Genomic DNA, 15,129 nt, shown 5'->3' on the forward strand with positions numbered 1-15,129 from the left:
ACCCTTTTTCTTGGGGCGCTGACTTCTCTGCAGAGCAGCATTCTGTTGCTGTTTTCTGTAGAGTGATGAACATGTCCTTCAGCACTGCCGGGTACTGGGTGTGTGTGCTCGGTCCACCGCATTCACAGTAAGAGGGACCGTGCGATTCTCGGAGACAGTGTTTTCCAAAATTGCTTTATCATAGGAATCATCAAGATCTTTGTAAAAATACAGGTTCCCAGGTCCCCAGACATTACTGGTAGGAATGGAACATGGTACAACCACCCTGCAAAATAATCTGGCGGTTTCTTCAATTCTACACGGATGCTACATACATATGTACATTCGTGCTACATAGGGGTGAACCTTGAAATCATTATGCTAAATGAACGGAGCCAGTCATAAAAGAGCTACACTGTAAGATTTCATTTATATGAAAAAACTAGAACGGGCAAATCCATCAAAACAAAAAGTAGACTGGTGGTTGGCAGGAGCTTGTGGGAGGGGGAATAGGGAGTGACTGCTTAATGGGCCTGGGGTTTCCTTTTGGAGAGATGAAAAAGTTCTGGCCTTAGGGATGATGGTCACACAAATCTGAATATACTAAAAGCCACTGAATTGTAAACTTCAAAAAGATAGATTTTATGGTACATGAATAATATCTGAATAATACTGTTATTTAAAATATGTATCTGGGTTCACAGGCCCCACCCTAAGTGTATTGAACTAGACTAGACTTGGAAACCTAACTTTAAAAAAATATTTATCTTTGAATAGGTAATAGAATCACATGATTCAAAAATTCCAAAGGTAACACTCCTTCTCACGCTGGTCCCTGGCCATCCAGTTTCCCTTTCCAGAGGCAGAGTATTATCTGCTGTTTGGGTCTGCTTCTAAGTATAGAGAAGCAAATATACTTTCCCTTTATTTTTTCTTCCTTTCTTTTTATACAGAGTTAATATATAGCAGACACCATTTTGCAACTCTTCCCCCACCACTGCACAACATGTCTTGGAGATAAACCCATCACAGCACATAAAGGACATCTTCATTCTTTTTATAGCTACAAAGTGGAAATTGGTCAGTTTTCTTTTTTCTTCCTTTTTTTTTTAAAGCAGTAAAATGCACGTAACATAAAATCTTAATATTTTGATTCATTTTTTAAAAACAATCTTCTCCAGTGAATTCTGTATTTCAACAAGTTTGAAAAAAATATGTTCTAAATCCTTCAGCTAAATGCAGAATATGACTTTCCAACAGCAAATAGTGCATCGTGAAAGGTTTAATCTGCAGACATTCAGCCAGAAGCAAATAGAAGCAGTCTGACATTTCACATACACAGCCAGTTAGAGCCAGGAAGGCTTGTTAGATAATCATCATGGAACTTTTGATCATTTTCTGAGATTTCAGGCTTTCCTGTTTCCTAATCTGGGCAGTTTCAAACGGTCTGCAGAACACCAAAGGAGAATGATATTCCAGAAACCTCCATAAGGACATTGGAGAAATGAAACATATTCAAAGCACAAAGCCACTAAATTACAAAGTGGTCACCAAAATATATGTCACTAGCAAACCCTGGAAGAAGCTGAAAATAAGGGCTCGGGTGAAGGTACTAAGTCAACTAGGTATCCCTGCGGCCCAGCTACTGTAAATAACTGGGCCAGCTGTTCTCCTTGGATGAAGGTATTTTTATATCAACTCAGTTCGACTGGAGAAAAACCGAAAACAACCCAACCACAAGGAACTAGTTAATTACCATCCAGCCAAGATTTACTGATAAGCAAAGAAAGCAAATGGAAAAACACTGGGGAAGACACAATCTCATTTCTTAGGTGGTGGTGGGGGACTGCGTGTGTATATATATACGAATATAAATGGATGGGGAGGGAGGAAGGGCAGAGGAGACAGGCAGAGAGCATATGAGAATGAATGAATATTTTTTAATGGATAATACATAGAAGAAAAAAAAAAAAACAAGGAAAATATCCAAACTGTGAACAGTGGATATTTTTTAGAGGCAAGGAGACAGATTACTGGCAACTCTTATTTGGGTGCTTTTTACTTTTTTTAAGATTCACACTTCTGTATTGTTGAAATTTTTTTCAAATGAGCATGAAATACTGAAATAAAAATCACTAAGATTGAGAATAAAGTACAGGTTGGCCATTTTTCAACAGGATACAGGAGAGTCTCCTCAAACACACTCCATACGTGATAAAATAAACTCAGATTTAAATGTGACCTCTGAGAATATGTTCATCCTTCTGTGTCCCTGGCACTGTCAATAAGGAATATGACTTGTACATGAATCATAAGAGAAGGGCAGGAAGTGGTAATCCGGACCACCTTCAGAGATGGCGTTTTATTTTCCAAATGATGCGTTGGGTCAGTGCTAACGGAAACCTTTACTGGAAATCTTTACTACCTGTCAGAGTCATAAACTCCCAGGCTAAAGAAATCCACTCCACTCCATTCCCAGACCTTCAGCCATCATATGCCCTCCTGGACAAATCAGATGGACAGCTGTCCTTGTCCAGGGAACTCTAGGAAAGGAAACATCACAATTTCCTAATGCACATCACAAAACGTCACAAGGGCTTGAAAGACTCCTGTCCTTTAAATACACCTTATTAAACAGGGTTCAGGCTACAAGAACTATTCACTCTCTCTCAAGTTCTATCAACCCCACTGCTAAACATTTTCAGTTTCAACATTTTCCATCTCTGGGTAAATGTAGATTTGAACTGACAATCTCAATATAACTGAAACTACTGTACAAAACGCAACAACAAGACAGTCTACTCTCTCAAACTCTGTGTTACAGACTAAATGTTTATGCCCACCCCACCACACCCTCAGTTTATATGGTGAAATCCTAAACCCTAATGGGATGGAATTAGGGGGTGGGGCTCTGAGGAGATGACTAGGTAACAAGGGTGTGGCCCTCATGAATGGCGTCAGGGCCTGTAGAAAAGGGACCTCGGAGGGCCCCCACATCCCTTCTGCCATGTGAGGACACAGCGAGAAGACAGTCTAGGAAGTCCTCACCAGACACCGAATCTGCCGGTCCCTTGATCTTGGATCTCCATAACTGTCAGCAATAAATGTTGACTGAGCCACCAGCCTATGGCATTTTTGTTACAGCAGCCCCAACAGACTAAGGCAGTCTGCCATGAGGATGTGCTGTCACCAAGTGACAGGGGTGTCTCTGGGTGAAGCCTCACAGTCCAAATGGCCAAGTTATTACCTATATATAGGCAAGTTATTCACAGAGATTTAATACTATTTATTACTAAACTGTGCTTTTGCAATGGAACTTGCTATCATAGCAATTAAGTTGGAGGATTTAAGGGCTGCTGTTTTGATGATACGTGTTTAGAGCAAGATTTAAAGAAATATGAATGCCTAGGAACAATTCAATACCTTATTCATTAAGCTGTCATTGATAACAATTAAGCGTTACTCCTTGATTTCGCCACCGGGTTTATGCAGAATGCCCTTATAAGTTCACTCTGAATAGCCGCACTTAATGAGAAAAGCCCACTCGGACACATAAATGACTTCTCCGTCTCAGCGGCACCATAGGAGGTGCCAGTATGCTGTCCCTCTTTTATCTCTGACTTGGCAAAGCCTCTCTCCGTGAGCCAAGCACACTCAGCCCACATATTCCCTGACTCACATCTCTGGGACTTTGCGGGGATCACACACCTTTCTGCCATCCCTGCAGTAGCTCACGGGAGGCTGGGAAGGTCTTTATGTGGATATTAAGCTTGGATTTCCCTGAGCAGAAAGGATTAGGCATTCTTTATCTTAATTCTGATTCTTTGTCTCCTAAATAAGTTTATCTAAAGTTCAATTTACAATAACTGATTTCTAACAACCACACGCACCCAAGGCTGGAAATAAAACACTGCACTGTGGTTTAGAGGAACTAACCTAACCGCAGAGAAGTGCAGGGGTGCAGAGAGCACTTGAAGTCACTTACTAGCTAGACGCCCCTGGGCAAGTCACGTCTCATCTCTCAGCTTCAGTTCCTCCTCTGTAAAATGAAGATTAACTACCCAGCAAATAATATGCACCAAATAAAACAAAACTGCTTTTCTGGGAACTCAGTTCTCTCAACAATTACTCCCCAAACTATCTACCTAACTTGACCTTCCACTCATTCCTTCCAGATGCACTTAGCATTGACTTTAGCTAGGATGCCCTCTGCCTCACTTTGGTATATACAGATCCTCCTTATCTTCCAGGCTGAAAAGTCCTACCTCTTTTAAGAAGTTTTTTTTTTTTTTTTTCCCTCTTCCAAGCCAAGGATCATTTCTCTCTTCTCTAAAATTTCCTGGCACATTTTATGAACATCTTTCATGACATTTATCACATGCTGCTTTGTATAACTGTAAACAGATTCGCTCTCCTGCTAACATGAAGTCTAAGTGCATTCCCATTGCAGCACAATGCTTGGCACAGTGGCTTGCATGTAAAAAATGGCCAAGAACTGCTGGCAGGAGGAAGCAAATGATAGGCGTTTACTATTATAAGGAGTTACGTTAACTTAAGGGGGGAGATTCACCCCTGCTCCTTTTCTGTGGGTTCCTTCCATCAGTAGCTGCCATCCACTCCAGCCCTTACCTCCCTAAGCAGGATGGATCATGCGCGTTCGGACGTGAATGTGGGTGACAAGCTTCATGCCATCTGCCCACCTGTGAACTGCTGGAGCAAAAATAACCTACTTTGTCCATAATCATCGGAGAGGCCTCAAGGTTTGAGAAAACAGTCACATCAAACGTATTCTTTCAGAACTCTGAGATGGCAGAGCTGGCACTATATACAGTTAGCTCCTAAAAACTCCATGGTATACTTTCATCTCTTGAGAGACGGTTATATTAAGTTAATATTTACTGAGCCACTACTTTACACGAGTGGGCTGAGTGTTCCGAGTACATGAGCTCATTTAATCAGTGACAGACAGGAATCACTGCCATGATCTCCGTTTTACTGATGGAGAAACTGAGGCACAGAAAACCTGTTTGTCTAAGGGCATCCAGCTCAAAAGTAGAAGACTCCGGATTGGGACCACTGCATTCAGGAGACTTGAAATTCACCACTTATTAGGGACTCATCTCAACATCCTGCTGTTGGCCAAACACATCCCGTAACAGCACACCTCTGTCACCTCCATGCCTTTGCTCAGACCAGTTCCTCTACCTGGAACACCACCTATTCCGTCTCCCCCTCCCCTCAGCCCTTCCCTGATAAACATATGCTCTTCTTTCAAGACCCACCTTTAACTTTACTTCCATTGTAAAACACCCTCCTTTCTGAGGTTAGAAACTGTACAGATAAAGGAACGAAGATAAAAATGTAGGGAAAATAATCTGCTCTTGTGGCCTGGGGGTGACTTTCCAGAAAGAATGACTGACAAATAAGGGCAAGGAGCTATCCAGTGACATGACTGAGGGCAAGGATGAATGGGCACCTCTGGGCCTCACCTAGGTGAGAAGCACTGGGCCAAACAACCAGTTTGCAAGTCCTTCATTTGTCCTAAATAGGTGGGGGTGATGGGTGACCAAATCCCCACGTGATCCAGTCTACACGCTGAAGCAATGTGTCCAAAGGACCACAACTGGGCCTCCTGTAACAGGCCTTTGTCAGCATCCCCCCTGGCCTGGCCGAGGGGCCAACGGGAGTTTACTTGTTGGGCTGGCCCAGCCTTGGAAAGCCACAACCTGATAAAGAAGATACAGTCAGGGCTTCATCAAAGGAGGCCAGAAAGCGATCAGGACGGAGGGGATGTTTTATAACCAGCTGAGAGGGAGGATGTTTAGGGAGGCAAACCAAAGCGGCCCATTTCCACAAGCTTCATTTAATTTATATTTAGCCTTCCCATTCTCAGTAATTGAATGTATTATTTATTTCGGCCAGCAACTGCTGCATGTGGCTTTCAGAACAACAACAACAGGCTTTTAAGGTTTTGCACCACAGCATTTAGAGCCTCGAATTAACATCATGAGCTGAATTATTAAACATGAAGTGGACGCCACATTCCTGCCCACCCTGCAGCAGCTTAACGCGCAGGTGAGGTGGACGAGGCGTCCAGAGCTCCAACACCGAGGGCACGGACTACGCGCACAGGCTGCTCTGACGCTGCTCATCTCTGGGTGTGGGCCGAGGGCACCATAGCAGGGAAACAGCCGTTCACAGCTGCCCTCCAACAGCTCTTGGGAGCAGCCAATCTATGGCTGGGGTGGAAGGGGGGACACCTTTATTTAGTTTGAGAATTTCTGGGGTTTTTTCTTTTTTAAACAAAAAAATAGCATGAAGCCCTATAGGAGATCTGGTCAAAACAAACTTGTTTGGGATCCACAACATTCAAGTCTGTGGCTCTGAGCTTATAAAGTTGGGAGAAGAACGATCTAGGCTTCCAGGGCCTCCATGTGCAGCTGACAAGCCAATCCTAATGTCGCAGGTGACACCAAACTCAGGGGTCCCCATGGGGGTCTACTATTCCTGAACTCTTTAAGAGGGAACAAGTTGATTAGATTTAGCATTTCCTAACATCAATGTAATCTAATTAATTAACCTCATCTAATCTTCATTTTGCACGTGATCAGGGTTTTGGCAGTGGCTATTAATTTTTCTCTTGTCTCCTGCTAATCCATCATCCTTACCAAAGCAGGCACTAGGAGAAAGTTTCACGTTTACTGACAAATAATGAGGACATACCTGCTCTTGTGGGACTTGCAGCCCTTGTGGGGAGAGGGGGTGTCCAGACAATAAGCAAGAAAACAAACACACAGAGTATGAAACCATCAGACCGCGGTAAGTGCAGTGAAGACCAGGAGGAGGGCGGTACGGAGCGTGGCTGGGGAGGTGCGGCTACGTGAGCTACAGTGAGCAGGAAAGGGCCCGGAAGACGAGGGGCTCGAGTCTCATCTCTGGGAGGAGATCATCCTAGAAAGAAGGACCAGCAAGTGCAAAGGCTCTGAATTGGAAGACAGCTTAGTATGTTCAAGGAAGAGAAAAAGGACCGTGTGGCTAAAGCGTGGTGTGTGATGAGGACAGAAGGCAGGCAGGCGCCAGATCACGTGGTGACTTCAGACAAGGCATTTGGTTTAATTCCAAATGCTCTGGGAAGCTGGTGGAGTGCCCAGGAGTTGAGAGCAAAACCAGGCAGAGTTTGCAAAGGTTCTTGGATAGCAATCGTGTTTGAAGACTTAGGTGCCCAGAGCTGCCCCAGTCGAATCAAGATACAGATCAAGATACCAGGACTGCCCTGCCAAGGGCTAAAAGAACGGGGAAGGCCCACTCCACTCTCCCACCCACCAGAGTGTCCACCCAAATCAATAGCAGCACGTGGTGAATCACCAACCCTGGCATAACTGTGATGCCAGGTGGGAGATGAGAGTAGGGGTGAGGGAGACAATCCCTGAAAACATCATTCCACCGCATACATGCTACAGAAATCCCCGACTTGCTCACTGATGCTTCCCGTTTGCAGGGCACACACTGTCCATCCAAGAGGTGAAAGGGCATGGCCTTGAGTCAGACAGATCAGGGGCCGAGTGCTGCCTCAGTGACCCCCAGCAAGCTCATTAGCCACTTCCCATCTCAGTTTTGTCACCTGGGGACCGAGGCACCAACCACAGGACTGGCCTCACGTGGCCTCTGTAAGGTTGAAGTGAGACAGCGTGTGCCAAGGGCTCACCCCACACCAAACATTCCCTAAACAGTGCCGGGATTTCTTTACTCCCTGAGTCACAGTCTGCTGGGGAGATCCTTGCTGCCGGGGCTCTGCCTGCATGCCCGTGGCCCATACCATTCCAGGAGGTGACAAGGGTGTCCAGCAGCAAACACCAGTGCCTCAAGCCCTCAGCCTGAGCGCCTTCTCCTGGCTCAAGGGTGGAGCAAGCCACAAGCAGTCACCGGTCAATGACAGACGGGAATGAAGGGTAAAAACAGCCCATCTTCCCTGCCCCTCAGATGGGTAACACCAAGGCCCCAGCAGGAAGGACCCCAGCCACCCACAGTGCTAACCCACCCACCAGCACATCCTTTGCTGGCGTCCTTCCCAGCCCCGCCTCACCTCCCCTCAGCCTTACTGACACTCACTGGGATCACTTCCCAAACAAGCCACTCGCACCATCCTGGTTCCAGGACAGCTCTGCACTTCGTACAGAAACCATCTTGGGAAGAATCTTCCCCTTAATGACAAGCTACAGAGTATTCATTCTATACTGATTAGATTCCACCCCTGTGTTCTGGGGTTTCAAACAAACATTGACAACAACAAATAAACCTGAACCTGCTGTGAATAAGCCATCCTAACTTGTAAAATTCTCTAGGCACCCTCTGCCCAGGATGTCTGAGCCGCCTGATCTGGCCTGAGACAGATTTAGGAAGGTCCCTCCAGGAAAATACCCATGCTCTGTAACCCGTCTGACTCTATAAATGTGTGCATGTCCAAGGCGCTTCCTACTAAAGAGACAGATTTAAAAATCCTCACTTCTTTTTTCCCTCTCCTCCCTAAAGGAATCGCTCTATACACTCACACACGTACACATGCTGCTGAGTCGGCTCTCATAAGGAGCTAGGGAGTACCGGAGAGGAGAGGAGAGCGTGAGGGGCTTACCTTGGGAGAGGCACTGGTTGGCCAAGGCCACCTGACCAGAATGCAGGTAGAGATTGAGGCGGGTGAAGATCCCCACCAGGGAGGGAATGGTAATGAAGCAGTAGGCAACACAGGCCTAGAAGAAAGGGGAGAGACAGAGCAGGTTACATGGCAACGCCATCATGGTGCATTAATACCCTTGTTTTCATCCATCATATGTTTTTCAAGTAAAAACAATTACTCTCCCCAGTAGGAACCCCAATTTCTCCCTCTTGCCTCTGCTGTATCTGCCTCTTTGGAAGGAGGGGGACGGACAACTTGCGAGAGTAATGGTGTATGAAAAAGAAATCCTTGCCCTTCATCGCAGGAAGTAAACAGATAACACCTAATATTGGTAAGTTCAAGAAGCAGCTCTTAAAGAGATTTGCAAATGCTAACCACTGTATATAAAAATATAAAAAAACAAATTTCTTCTGTATAGCACAGGAAACTATATTCAATATCTTGTAATAACCTTTAATGAAAAAGAATACGAAGATGAATATATGTATGTAAACGCATGACTGGGACACTGATGTACACCAGAAATTGACACATTGTAACTGACTATGCTTCAATAAAATAAATAAATCAATTTTTAAAAATTTTTAGAAAGTAAACCAATTAGTTAAAAAATATGTAGGTAACTTGAAGAAGAAATTGCTAAAAAGCATCTGAGGTGGTTGACTCTGGTTGACTCTGAGGAGAAGGGTTTAAGGTGAGAAAGGGCAGGGCTGGGAGGCTTTTTTTTCTTTTTTTAATAATGTTCTTTTCTTTTTTATTTTAATTTTCTTTGGGGGAAGGAGGTAATTAGGTTTATTTATTTATTTTTAAAGGAGGTACTGGGGATTGAACCCAGGACCTCTGCATGCTAAGCATGTGTTCTACCACTTGAGCTATATACCCTTCTAGGCATACTTATTATTCATGGTAATCTTTTTAGTACAATTTTATTTTTTTACAGCATGGCTATGTATTGCTTTGATAAAATTTTGAGCAGCATACTGAAGAAACAATTTTTTTTCAAAGTTGGGAACTTACCAAGGGAAAAAAAAAGGTACTAGGCCTTCCAGTGACAGGCACATGCCAGAGAGCATTCAGCTGGTGCACAGCAGTGTGACTCCATCTCAACCACCTCCCCATAACATGTATCAAAATTCAGGCTGCTTTGATCGTTTCTTTTGAAAATATTAAGAAAACTGATCGGTCCATAGATATGCAAGGAAAAACCTGGAAGATCAATACCCTTATCATGACACACTTATCCTTTTCTGGTAACAGCAATTCAGGAACTTGCAAAAGAAACAGTCCATTGGAGTTCAAAGTCTGGAAGTCTTATCTGTAGAACATACCCGGACAAATGCAGCCGTCTTTCTGGAATGATTTCCCTTCATTACTTTTCTTGTTTCCATTGCCAGCCGGTTCACACTCTAGATTGGTTAATCAGGAAAACAGAAATGGGAATGAGATGATGGCTGATTTGGATCAACATCTTTCATAGAGATTTGGACACTAACTGCATACAAGTCAATGAGAACCCGCTAACTGGAACCAAGACTGGCTAGCACCAAACCCTGAAATGGCAAAGGGGTCATCAGGACAGAGGCGATCTCAGCTTGAGCAAACATCTCCAACAGGCGCTCACTGAGTTAAGTCATGCCTATCAACCGGCATGATAAATGACCACTCTCTGGTTTAATGAATAGCTAGGGTTCATTTACTCCTTTTCCAGAAATTCCACACACTAAGCTTCCGATCTTAGAGATCTGAAGAGAAACCTCCAAATCTGAACACAGACCATACCACACAGCTCTCCAGCACACACAATAACACAATAACCATAAGAGCAGCAGTAACAGTAGCCGCACCATCACCCACAGCAAACCAGGTGCTGTTTCCGGGGCTCTCCATGCCCAGCTCATTTAAGCCTCACAACCCTACAGGGCGAGTACTGTTTCCTCCCCTGACTTATAAGTCTCTACCTTTAGGTCTTAAGTTCTGTAATGCTATAAAACCTGGTAACTTGCAAAGAGATATGTATAAAAAGGCTGTTTCCTTGAACTTACAATGAAGCAATTCAAGAGCCTTTGGGAATCTTTCCACAAATATAAAAAGTCTGGATTCCCAAACTGTGTACTATGGCACCCCAGGGTGTTATGGCAAAAATCCCAGGGCACATTTTTCAGACAACCAGAGCAAGGCTCAGTGATTGAACACTAGGCAAAGCACTCGTGTGAGAGCTCATAGGCCACAGTACATTCCTTGCAGTGATGTCATATCTTTGCAAAATTGGGTTTTTAGCAGCTGTTATGATTAAAAAAAAAAAAGTACTGTGCAAAAATCGATGTGGGAGAAAAAAATCTATCTGGAACAGGAAATAAGGTAGTGGTGTCCAATCTGAGTCCAAGGTTTGAGAAGTTGTGCAATGCCCAATAGGTACGTGTACTTCAACAGCAAGTAATTACGGTTATTTAAGAATGAAATGAAAATACATTATTTTTCTCTCGATTTAGGTATGGTGTTTTAGGGGGCTGTCAAGTTGTTCGGGCATAAATTCTTAAGTTGTTTGAACCTAACTTCTTAATAAACAGAACTGTTATTTCTTCCTTTTGGCCTGAGGGCACCAGAAAAAGTTACTGAAAGGCACTATGATCCAAGAAAGCTGAGGATCTGGTCAAACGACAAGGAACTCTTACTAGGTTAGTATTTCTATAACTAAATACGTACAGCAACTCACAATTCTTTGGTGTTGGCATGCAGGAATGAGAATATGCAAATTTCAGAGGAAAAGGGGTCAACAAAACCGCTCAAAAGCTTAAGCAAAGTTGAAGATTTTGTTAACCTTTGGGAAAACACCTTTCATATCTTGGGAACAGAAGCAGTATGGAGCCAGGAGAATCCCAGATTCAAACTGGTGTATAGCGTATCAATGATCCATAAATATGTACTGAGAGAACAAATGAATGAATGAAAATCCTTACGTGAATCAGTTGCACAAGAACAGGTTCCAGATTGCAGAACATCGACCTGGCCTCAACATAAAAACTCAGCTGTTGTTCAAAATCACGGCCAAAGGACACCTACAACCAAGAAGAGAGATGCAAACAATGTTATCTCTAGGCAACTGTGAGCACACCGTTGGAAAGGTTTTTCCTGAGCATTGTAGGGGCAGGGAAGGTGCTGTGATGACAAGTCACCAAAAATTCCACGGATATGAATGGGTAGAGGGTATGTAAGCAAACAACACACATCCGTGCAATGGAATATACTCTAAGTAGACTTTACATTACTTCACCCAGCATAGGGCGGAAATGGTACCATTACCACCTCCTCTTCATGACCTGGGTATTGGAGTAGAACAGAAAAAGACCAAATGGTAAAAAGCAGAATCTCAAAATGTAAACAGGATTTCCCAGGCTCGGAGGGAACCACCGGAAGGGAAATAATGGAATTTTGTTTGTCAGTTGTGGCCTTTTCACAGAACATAAATTTGGTTAATTTGGTTATTGGGAGCCATTTATCAGAGGGGTTCCCTAATAAGGGCCAATCTTTCTGCTTCCTGATGGGGACTCCAACCTCAGCAGCTCCCTGGTGGCTGCTGGAGCCAGCGATGGAGGTTTCACCACTACTGAAAATCCCCACTTCTCTTATTTGTTCAAATTTATGAACAGCTGGTTAGTGGGACAAACTTTACTGCTACAGCAATCATTTCTGTCCAGAGGAGGTTTAACAATGCTATTTCCATTACAGCTATCAGGTTTCATATCTCATTTCCATTATAACTTGGTGGCTTGCAGACAAACCCGTAAAAGGATAAACACCACATGATCAGCATATAAATCAAGGGAACAGGACGGGTCCCTGGTAACCGTCATAAGTACACTTCCTAACGTGGCAGTTAAAAGGCTAATCCTGAATTTTCATCAAAATCGGTATTTTACCCATAGAGGCCAACTGGGTAGTTACATCGACCCCTGTTGTTGAATGAGTCACATTTTCAAGGTGATTTTCAAAATGATCTAGTTATTTTAATCTCAGACAGTTTTTGTTTGACATTTCTATTCCAAAGTGGGCACTGGCAGCAGTGGTAGCTCAGCTCTGGGCACTGAGAATTAAGGAAAGGGTGTTCTGCCTGGGAGGGAATGGTCATTCCCAAAGAAAGCTGCACAACCCCTCTGCTTGTCCCTTCGCAATGTCCTCATGGACTCCTCCCATCGGGGGGTGAAATCTACCTTCCTTCCCCACCAAGGGGCTGGTCCCAGGACTTGCTTTAACCAACAGAATGCAGCAGGAAGCAGCAAAGGTCATCGTGTGACTTCTGAGCCTCAAAAGGCCCTGCAGCTTCTGATTCTTCCCTGACAACACACCCGCGAGAGCCCATGGCGACAAGTGGACAGAGGAGAGAAAGAGGTCATATGGCCAAGAAGGGGGCCACTCCAGCTAACTGCCAGCACCAGGACCCCAGACGCATGCTCAAGGTTGTCCTCCAGCCCCTGTCCTGCCCCACCTGACATCACATGGAGCAGCCTGGTTATCCAGCCAATCCACAGAATCTTAAGAATGAATAAAACACTGTTATTTTAAGCCACTAAGTTTTGGGGTGAGTTGTTAGGCAGCACTGGGTAACTGAGACGAATAGGGAGTGGCATTTTGCTTCCGCTCCTGATCGTTTTCACCAGCATCTGATGAACAGCACATCAGGTGCTTCAGGAAGCCCCTTCTTCCCCTCCTGTCACGGGACTCAGTGGCCCAGGTATGCCTGTCTCCCTGGGCTGGCTGGCCAGTGTGTTCCTTCTTTCTCACAGCAGCAATATGCTCAGGGGAGGAGCTGGTGACCCAAATTAATCCAAAAAGACTCAGCCCCAGGACTTCTGCTGGAGCCTTTCCTGTTGGACTGCAGAGCTGGAAGGAATGGAAACCCGGAGCTCTCGTGGGGAACAAGCGTGCCTGGGAAGGAAGCCAAGAGAGAAGCGCCACGAGCCAAAGAGACACACACGGCAGGTCCTGATGACACCACGGAGACCCCAGGTCCAGCTGCTCCTTCGGAGAGGGCCATCCCTGGACCTGATGTCACTTCAGCCAATAAGTCCCCCTCTCAATCTCTTGTTTTCATTTTTTCCTTAAGCCAGTTTGTCTTGGCTGTCCTTGTCCCCAGGGGAGTGCTGGCTAATGTGGGATGTTTTCTAATTTCATCTTATCTCAAAAAAAATGAAAAGCACCAGGGAACATAATGTTAACTGCTTTCACCAGAGTAAGGATAAACAATTACATCACATTTCCAAGTGCACTGAAACTTCTTCCCCAATACGTACCATTTTTATAAATCCATTAATCAAATATGCCAGCATTCTTTTCTCATCCTCAAGAGTGAGTGCACTAAAATCAATAATTGTACATAATTAACAATGAGGTAATAAATGAAAGTTTCCAAAGGAAAAAAATACAGAAGTAAGCAATTTAACATTCTGCATTTTCTAGATTGAAAAAACTCCCACATGTGTTTCTTTTGATGAGAATATATAATCTAAATTAACATAATTTAAATGTGATTCTCATCTCACTGAAAGATACTGTTCTCAAGATATATTTATTAACAGCAAAAAGAGAAGGTAACATGCTGTTTGAAATCTGCACAGCAGGGTCCAACTTCAAATTCTGTATTTCAGAGAAATTTCATGCAGTATTTTACTATAAAAATTTTACACATGTAGCAAAGTTGAAAGAATTATATAGTGAATAACCATACACCCTACTACTATCATTTTACAACATCTGTTTTATCAAATAACTATCCATTCTTCTCTCCATCCATCAATCTATTTAGGAAGTACACCTTAAAGTAGATCACAGATTTCAGTTGTTTCTATTTAATAGTAAATGTAGTACACATATAAGTAAGAAAATGTCAAGTCCTTATAGTTTTGAAGGTTTATAAATAGTTCTCCAAACTTGTTTTTTAAAAATTTTAAGACCAAGGTTCTTATTTGTTGGTTTGTTCTAAGGGAAAATAAGTATGTACTGGCAAAACCTGCACACTGTCCTCCAATATACAGTACCCCTTTCATTCTTGGAGACTACACTTCTCAGCCTCCTTTGTAGCTACAAGTGGCCATGTGACAGCTCTGGCCAATGGGATGTTAATGCAAGCGACGTATGAGCCTTCCAAGTCGTGTCCCTAAAAGGAAGCTGGTGTCCTTCAGTGCCTGCAGGCTGCAACATGGACATGTCGAGGTAAGCCATCTCCACCAGGAGGACAAGGACAACGCCCCAGAGGGACAGCAGAGAAATAAGACAGAAGAAACCTGGGTCCCTGGATGATGTTTTAAAGCAGAGCTATCCTACCCCACCTTCTGTCTTCACACTGTTTGCAAGAGAAATTTTAAACCCTTTGTTCCACTTTGGCCAAAAACCAATGTCCTACTTATCCAAGTACCTTTCTAAATGTTTTTCAGTGCCCTTATTTCCATTTTTGTCCAATTAAAGTCTATCGGTTCCATTTATTA

General features: G+C 43.7%; 1 protein-coding gene across 2 annotated transcripts in view; it reads right to left on the reverse strand.

The window, feature by feature from the left end:
* The window catches only part of VPS35L (VPS35 endosomal protein sorting factor like), a 109,105-nt gene that overhangs the window by 26,134 nt on the left and 67,842 nt on the right, over nucleotides 1-15,129 (reverse strand). For both annotated transcript variants that reach the window (XM_074346257.1, XM_074346258.1), the window contains exons 23-26: nucleotides 13,939-14,002; nucleotides 11,608-11,706; nucleotides 9,979-10,056; nucleotides 8,609-8,723 (exon numbers count right to left, since the gene is read on the reverse strand). In XM_074346257.1, coding sequence (XP_074202358.1) covers nucleotides 8,609-8,723; nucleotides 9,979-10,056; nucleotides 11,608-11,706; nucleotides 13,939-14,002 — 356 coding nt within the window. The remainder of the gene's footprint in view (nucleotides 1-8,608; nucleotides 8,724-9,978; nucleotides 10,057-11,607; nucleotides 11,707-13,938; nucleotides 14,003-15,129) is intronic.

This window comes from Camelus bactrianus, chromosome 18 (assembly GCF_048773025.1).
Source record: "Camelus bactrianus isolate YW-2024 breed Bactrian camel chromosome 18, ASM4877302v1, whole genome shotgun sequence".
In the NCBI taxonomy this organism is placed as follows: Eukaryota; Metazoa; Chordata; class Mammalia; order Artiodactyla; family Camelidae; genus Camelus; species Camelus bactrianus.